This window comes from Protobothrops mucrosquamatus, unplaced genomic scaffold, assembly GCF_001527695.2.
Source record: "Protobothrops mucrosquamatus isolate PMUCROS unplaced genomic scaffold, P.Mucros_1.0 scaffold1041, whole genome shotgun sequence".
Classification (NCBI taxonomy): Eukaryota; Metazoa; Chordata; class Lepidosauria; order Squamata; family Viperidae; genus Protobothrops; species Protobothrops mucrosquamatus.
Window position 1 is genome coordinate 398,812 of NW_015387273.1, and position 8,181 is coordinate 406,992.

General features: G+C 52.1%; 1 protein-coding gene across 1 annotated transcript in view; it reads left to right on the forward strand.

The window, feature by feature from the left end:
* The window catches only part of LSMEM1 (leucine rich single-pass membrane protein 1), a 22,549-nt gene that overhangs the window by 9,609 nt on the left and 4,759 nt on the right, over nt 1-8,181 (forward strand). Inside the window, exons 3-7 of the mRNA XM_015820014.2 lie at nt 2,913-3,018; nt 3,529-3,615; nt 5,433-5,589; nt 5,878-6,080; nt 6,236-6,246. Coding sequence (XP_015675500.2) covers nt 2,913-3,018; nt 3,529-3,615; nt 5,433-5,589; nt 5,878-6,080; nt 6,236-6,246 — 564 coding nt within the window. The remainder of the gene's footprint in view (nt 1-2,912; nt 3,019-3,528; nt 3,616-5,432; nt 5,590-5,877; nt 6,081-6,235; nt 6,247-8,181) is intronic.

An 8,181-nucleotide genomic window follows, 5' to 3' on the forward strand; every position in this document is an offset into this window, starting at 1 on the left:
ACTGGAAGTTTTTAGGAAGAGACTGGACAGCCATTTGTCCGAAATGGTATAGGGTTTCCTGCCTGAGCAGGGGGTTGGACTAGATGACCTCCAAGGTCCCTTCCAACTTTATTATTATTATTATTATTATTATTATTATTATTATTATTATTATTATTATTATTATTATTATTATTATTATTATTATTATTATTATTATTATTATTATTCAGTGAATAGGCTGTAGCATAGAGTATTTGACATGTGACAGTGCACATATATTCCATGAAAAAAAAAATTCCAGCTTTAATCCCTAGCATCTTCAGAGGGCTGTAGAAAGCTCTCTCTGAAACCTTAGAAAGGTAATATTTGTCAGTATTGAAAATACCAGATTAGATAGTCAGTTTAAGGCAATTTTTTTAGTTTTCTATTTGTTCTTTAAGGGGAATACTGTTCAGAAGCTAGGCAGATTTTTTTTTAAACATCATGGTCTTGCTGTGGGAAAGAGGGGCTTCAAAATGAGTGGAAACACATATGAAGTATTTTTCTGATTCATTCATTCATTCAATTTTCTGATTCCAGAGTCATGTGGCTATTACAAAAAACTGTTTTGGCTGTCTCTGCCAGCATGGGAATTTGTTTTGCTTTACTGTGACAGTAGGAAGCAGCTTACAAAACAATTGCAGAACTTGGAAGTTGTGGCTGCCTTAATGAATCAAGGGCAGCTGCTTTGCTATGAAGCATTGTGAAGCATCACTTTTGAAGGATTTGCATAGCCCTAAAATGCACATATTAGCTGTAAATTTGTTATGGGGCAGATTATTTTTTCTATTAGTCTTTTCTGTGTACAAGGCTTGTTGGAATATTCATAAGCAGGAAGAGTCATGTGGTGACTCAGTCAGCCAATGAGAAGAAAGTGCTACTGAGTCTGTGCAAAGAGGTATTGAGTTAGAAACTGGGTTTCAGTTTCAGTCTCAGGTCTGTCTCTGCTGTAAGAAGTCTTCATTTGTGCTATGTTGCTGTAAAGAAGAATGTATGGTATTGTAAATAATTTTATATGAATATAAAGAGTTTATTTGAATCAGCTAAATGCAGTCAACTGTGAGAGCTTCTGATTTATTTTTTCACCAATAGAGAAATTAAAATTCTCTAACAGGTTATGGGCCCAGAGCTTACTAAGGACTGCATTGTAATTTAAAGCTGGAAGAAATTGCCTGTGTTTAGAAGTATAAGAACAAGGCAGAATTATCCTTTCCACCGGATGAGGTACTGCACCCGTCCCTGGTGCAGTACCTCATCCGGGCATTTTGGGTTCCTCAAGACGCTGCACTTCGTATTGTGGCCCGGTGACCGGTCCTGGTGTGGTCGCCGCCGGCGGGGCCCCGGTGACTAGCTTTAAGAGACTCCCGTGGAATACGGGATGTATCTTGCCCAGAAAGGGGGGCAGCTGTAACCGTACGGTCACCGGGTTGATCACCTGAAGTATCTGGAATGGTCCTACGTATTTGGGGCCTAGTTTCTTACAGGGCACCCGCAGCTTGAGGTATTTCGTGGATAGGTATACCCAGTCCCCCACCCGGAAGGGTCTGTGCTCCACCCTCTTCTTATCGGCCTGTACCTTTACTGTTGCTTCGGCCTGCCGTAAGGCCTCCTTAACCTTTCCCCATAGCTCTGCCACCCATGCTACCCATCTCTGTGGGGTGTGTGGCGTGACCGTTCCCTGAGGCCACTCGGGGATTGGGGCGAACTCCACCCCATGCACCACTCGAAACGGGGTGAACCCCGTGCTGCCATGCACGGTGTTATTGTACGCCACTTCCGCAAATGGCAGGAGGTCCACCCAATCGGTCTGCTGGTAAGTCACGTAGCTCCGGAGGTAGCGTTCCACCATGGCGTTGGCGCGTTCTGCTGCCCCATTGGTGCTGGGGTGGTATGCAGAGCTGAGGCCCTGAGATGTTCCGAGGAGCTGGAGGAAGTCCCGCCAAAAGCGTGCGGTGAACTGCACCCCCCGATCCGAGATGACACGCCGGGGTACTCCGTGTAGACGATAAACATGTTGGATGAAAAGCCACGCTAGCCGTTGTGCCGAGGGCAGACCCTTACAGGGAATAAAGTGTGCTTGTTTCAAAAACAAATTGATGACTGTCCACATCACGGTGTGGCCCCGGCTGTACGGCAGATCAACAATGAGGTCCATGGCGATCACCTCCCATGGTTGGGATGGGTCGGCTACCTTTTGTAATAAGCCCATTGGCTTTCCCACCCGGGGCTTTGCGGTAGCACAGATGTGGCAGCCCTTCACGTACGTCTCCACATCCGGTTTTAACCTGGGCCACCAAAATTGACGCCGTGCCAGATGCAGCGTCTTGAGGAACCTGAAATGCCCGGCCTGCTTGGCGTCGTGGCACCGGTGGAGGACGGTGCTCCGCAGGGCCACAGGAACATACAACTTGTCGCCCCTCCAAGCCACCCCCTCCCTCATTGTTAGGAGACCCGGATGGTCCCGCAGCCAGACGTCCAACATGGCTGCCCGCAGGTCTGGCAAAGTGCCCTCCGCCACCGTACACGGGGCCACTCGTGCTACCCCTTGGTTGTAGGGAGGCATAATTGCCTGTACCACCTCTTCCCGTTTACTGTGGTACTGTGGCATGCGTGACAACGCGTCTGCCAGAAAGTTCTTCCCCCCTGGCACATACTTGAGGGTGAACCGGAACCGGGCGAAATATTGAGCCCATCTGACGTGTTTGGGCAACAAGCGTCGGGGGGTTTGTAATGCCTCAAGGTTCTTATGGTCAGTCCACACCTCGAACGGCAAGGCTGTCCCCTCCAACAGGTGTCTCCACGTCGCCAGCGCCCACCGGACAGCAAACACCTCCTTCTCCCAGATAGCCCACGCCCGCTCAGTTGTGAATTTGCGGGACGTGTAAGCGCAGGGTTGCAGGACCCCCTGGTTGTTTCGTTGGAGAAGCACTGTGCCGACTGCCACGTCACTGGCGTCTGCCTGCACTACGAAGGGGGCGTCAGGCTGCGGGTGGAGCAGTACGGGTTCTTTGGCGAATAGGGTTTTGAGGTCCTCGAACGCCTTTTGGCACATCAGAGTCCAAGCCAGCGGCTGACCTGGTTTTGGCTTGCTGGCCAAATGCTTCGTCCGCAACAGTTCCGTCAATGGATGGGCAACGGCAGCAAAGGACGGGATAAATTGTCGGTAGAAGTTGGCGAACCCCAGGAAGCTCTGCAACTGACGATGCGTCCTGGGGCTTGCCAGTCCACCACTGCCTGTACTTTCTGTGGGTCCATCTCCGCCCCGTCCCCCGATATGCGGTACCCCAAGTAGTCCAGTCGGGACTGGTGAAACTCACACTTCGATAGCTTCACATACAGGTTGGCGTCGAGGAGCTTTCGTAACACCTGTCGTACTAGATGGACATGCTCTTCCAGGGTGTCGGTGTAGATCAGAATGTCATTGAGGTAGACCAGCACCCCGCGGTAAAGGTGCTCGTGCAACACCTGATTGATTAGTTGCATAAAGACCGCGGGGGCCCCTTGCAGACCAAACGGCATCACACGAAACTGGAAACTGCCCAGTGGGCGATTGAATGCCGTCTTCCATTCGTCTCCTCGCCGTATCCACACCCTGTAATACGCCTCCCGAAGGTCCAGTTTGGTAAAGACCCGTCCCTTACCCAACTGGGCCAGTAAGTCCTTCATCAGGGGGAGGGGGTATAGATGTGCGACACAAACTGCGTTGAGGCCCCGGAAGTCAACACACAGGCGGAGGGACCCATCTTTTTTCTCCTTGAACAGGACCGGGGAAGCGATCTGGGAACGAGCTGGCTGGATGAACCCGCGGGCCAGATTTTTGTCGATACACCGCCGTAACTCCTCGATTTCCTTGGGCGCCATGGCGTACATCCGGGGCTTCGGCAGTTTAGCCCCTGGTATGAGCTCAATCGCACAGTCGGTTGTATGATGGGGCGGTAGTTGGTTGCACTCCCTTTCGCTAAATACAGCTGCCAGGTCGTTGTACACGGCTGGGAAGGGGCCCTCCTTCCCCCGATGACTGGGCTGCGGCTACACAGCCCGGTTGTTGGACTGCTGCCGCCCACCCCGGGACCTGCACCCTGGGGCCCGGTTTCGTGCGGCAGGACAGAGGAACGCCAAGGCACAGCGGACTCCTGGGAGGGGCGTGGCCGAACTGCCGGGACAGATATAACCATGGGGCGGATGGTGGCTTGCGGCTGGGGGCGGGGTAACAGGGCGTGGCACATCTATATACAGCACTGGGAGCAGACCATTCCCAGTGCTAACTTTGTTTGGGCTAGGCATTAAACCTACCTGTGAATGCACCACGTTCCTGTGTTCCGGCTTTTCTTTCTTTCATCGGACGCCATCGGACGGTGTGATAGTAAGTTAGCACTCCCTTATTCCATTGCTCCTTGGCCTTTCCCTTGGTTTGAGGGGATGGCGGAGGGCAAGCAAGACGCTTCTCAGGGAACGGAGGAGGATGATCCGGCTGGAGCCACAGGCCCTGCACTCGTCACAGAGGCCTTGGAGGTGCAGCCAGCGGTCAGGCCGAAAGTGACACGGGCCACAGCGCCTTTGGGTGAGGCCCAGGAAGCTACAGCCTCAGGCGGCACGGGGGAGTGGTGGCAAAGTCCTGCGTTGACCAACTTGGAGACGGGACAAGCACGCACCCCGGGTGCCAGGCCTTCTCTTATGGAATGGAGAGAACGGCGGGTCACGGGAGATGACGAGGCAGAATGGAGCTACTAGACTGCACCAGGCAAGTACGCGATGGACGTGCTCCGGGACCGGTTTGGCGAAGCTGGGTACCAGGGTCCACCATCGTGGCAACGGGTGGACGGGACGTCAGGATGGTCGGCGTCGACTCGCTTTCGGTTAAGCAGCCCACGATTTAGATTGACGCCAGCAGCAAGCGCTCCAGATGCAGCCTCTTGAGGAACCCGAAACTGGGCCAGTAAGCAGGCCAGGCATTTCGGGTTCCTCAAGACGCTGCATCTGGCGCAGCGTCAATTTTGGTGGCCCAGGTTAAAACCGGATGTGGAGACGTACATGAAGGGCTGCCACGTCTGTGCTACCGCAAAGCCCCGGGTGGGAAAGCCAATGGGCTTATTACAAAAGGTAGCCGACCCATCCCAACCGTGGGAGGTGATCGCCATGGGCTTCACTGTTGATCTGCCGTACAGCCGGGGCCACACCGTGATCTGGACAGTCATCAATTTGTTTTCGAAACAAGCACACTTTAATCCCTGTAAGGGTCTGCCCTCGGCACAACGGCTAGCACGGCTTTTCATCCAACACGTTTATCATCTACACGGAGTACCCCGGCGTGTCATCTCGGATCGGGGGGTGCAGTTCACCGCATGCTTTTGGCGGGACTTCCTCCAGCTCCTCGGAACATCTCAGGGCCTCAGCTCTGCATACCACCCCAGCACCAATGGGGCAGCAGAACGCGCCAACGCCATGGTGGAACGCTACCTCCAGAGCTACGTGACTTACCAGCAGACCGATTGGGTGGACCTCCTGCCATTTGCGGAAGTGGCGTACAATAACACCGTGCATGGCAGCACGGGGTTCACCCCGTTTCGGGTGGTGCATGGGGTGGAGTTCGCCCCAATCCCCGAGTGGCCTCAGGGAACGGTCACGCCACACACCCCACAGACATGGGTAGCACGGGTGGCAGAGCTATGGGGAAAGGTTAAGGAGGCCTTATGACAGGCCGAAGCAGCAGTAAAGGTACAGGCCGATAAGAAGAGGGCGGGGCACAGACCCTTCCGGGTGGGGGACTGGGTATACCTATCCACGAAATACCTCAAGCTGCGGGTGCCCTGTAAGAAACTAGGCCCCAAATACGTAGGACCATTCCAGATACTCCAGGTGATCAACCCGGTGACTGTACGGTTATGGCTGCCCCCCTTTCTGGACAAGATACATCCCGTATTCCACGGGAGTCTCTTAAAGTTAGTCACCGGGGCCCCACCAGCGGCGACCGCGCCAGGACCGGTCACCGGGTCACAATACGAAGTGCAGGAGGTGCTTGATTCCCGGACCCGCCAGGGACGGGTGCAGTACCTCATCCGGTGGAAAGGATAACCCCTCTCCGAGGCATCATGGGTGGGGGAGAGGGACGTCCATGCCCCTCGGTTGGTACGGGCATTCCATCATAAAAACCCGGGAAAACCGGGTACCGTAGCATGTCGTGTCGTATGTTCACCCGAATCCTTTTCTCTTCCAGGAGGACCCGTGGTAGAGGGGGCTGCATGTCAAGCCCTGCAGGGCTTGCCATTCACTGGTGGGGGGTTGGGGCACAGTGCACAGCACCAATACGACGCCGCGGCCACCCAGCTCATCGGCAGCACCCCAGCCTGCGCCACGGAACAGAGGAGCCCAAGGTACGGCCCTCCCCCCTCCCATTCCCGGCGCTGCTGTCCGCCGTGCCTGGGCCCGCCGGCAGTTCGTAGCTCTCCCCCAGCTTTCCTGGCCTTGCCGGTTAGCGTTCGGCACTTTCCCCCCTCGCTCGGCGCTCCCGACTTTCCCCCTGAGTCTGGCTGCGACGGCCATGCCCGCCCCGGCCCGGGCATGGCAGACGGCAGCACCGGGAATGGAAGGGAGGGGGGAGGGCCGTACCTTGGGCTCCTCTGTTCCGTGGCGCAGGCTGGGGTGCTGCCAAGGAGCTGGGCAGCCGCGGCGTCGTATTGGTGCTGTGCACTGTGCCCCAACCCCCCACCAGTGAATGGCAAGTCCTGCAGGGCTTGACAGAATGTTTCTGCATGCAATATAGTGCAGTTGTCAAGAAAACTTTACAGAGCCTGTTTGCAACCAGGTGAATCTGTGGAACAGCATTTAAATAAAATGCAAAGTTTATTTTTGGACTTAGAACAACGTGGGATTAAATTCCCTGAGTCACAGAAGGTTTTATTGGTGTTGAACAGTTTAGATAAAACCTGGGACACAGTTTCTGCTATATTTGAGTGTAAAGAAGAGCAAGACTTAAATTTTGAGGCTTTAAAAGCATGTTTGCTTAATGAAGAAGAGAAGCACAATTTTAGAAGCAGCCAAGAGAAGGATAAATTCCTGAGGAGGGGGTCCAGACTGCAAGTCTCCAGAGCAGGAACCAGCAGCAGATGGGACCAAGTTGCAACAAAAGAGAGATTTTGCAAGCAGCAAGAAAAGAATTGCTACATTTGTGGAGCGAGCACACATCTGAAAAGGAACTGTTTGCAGGAGAATAATTTTCAGCAAAGATGATTTGTGCATGCAAAGAAGACTAATTTGCAAAAGGAACATTTTGGTGTTGCAAATGTTTGCTATAGCAACAACAGAGACAAGTGGCTAATAGATAGTGGGGCAAGTCAAAAAATTGTTAATGACTCTGAATTATTTTGCAGGTTTGTTCCAGTAGCACAAGAAGCAAATGGCCAGAAAGCAAAAGTCATTGGAAGAGGCAATGTAAAAATTCCGTATTTGGAATCAAAGTTTACCAATGTGCTTTGTGTACCTGAGATGGAACATAATTTGTTAAGTGTGTCTAATTTAGACAAACAAGGTTTTGAGATCATTTTTGTAAATGGGAAGTGTCTCATCAAAAGGAATGGGAATATTTGTGCAGAAGGCGTAAAGGAAGATAATCTATATGTATTGCAGGGACAAAGGTTCAATGTTCCCATATATTTAAGAATGTTGCAGAGCATGATTCATGCGTTCATCTTCTACATAGAGGACTTGGTCATGCAAGCTTTAAAGTTTTGCAGCAAATGCAAGAGTTTGCAGAAGGGCTAAATTTGAAGGGATGCAAAACATATTTGGACTGTGCAGTATGCAAAGCATCGAAGTCAAAGGCATTCCCAGTTAGTAAATATAGCACAAGACAAACAAAAAGAGCTCTAGAGCTGGTCCATGCAGATCTGATGGGACCTATGCAAGCCAGTTTGGGAGGAGCAAAATATGCAATGGTAATTGTTGATGATTATAGCAGGTATTTGTTTTGCTACTTGCTTAGAGATAAGACAGAGGTACTACAACAATTCAAACAGTGGGTAAGTTTTGTAGAGAGAAGGTACAGACAACAAGTGTGTCAGTTGCAAACTGACAGAGGTACTGAATTTATGTCAACTAAATTCCAACAATGGTTGGGGCAGTTGGGGATAAGACACAGACGTACAAATCCTTACTCAGCAGCAG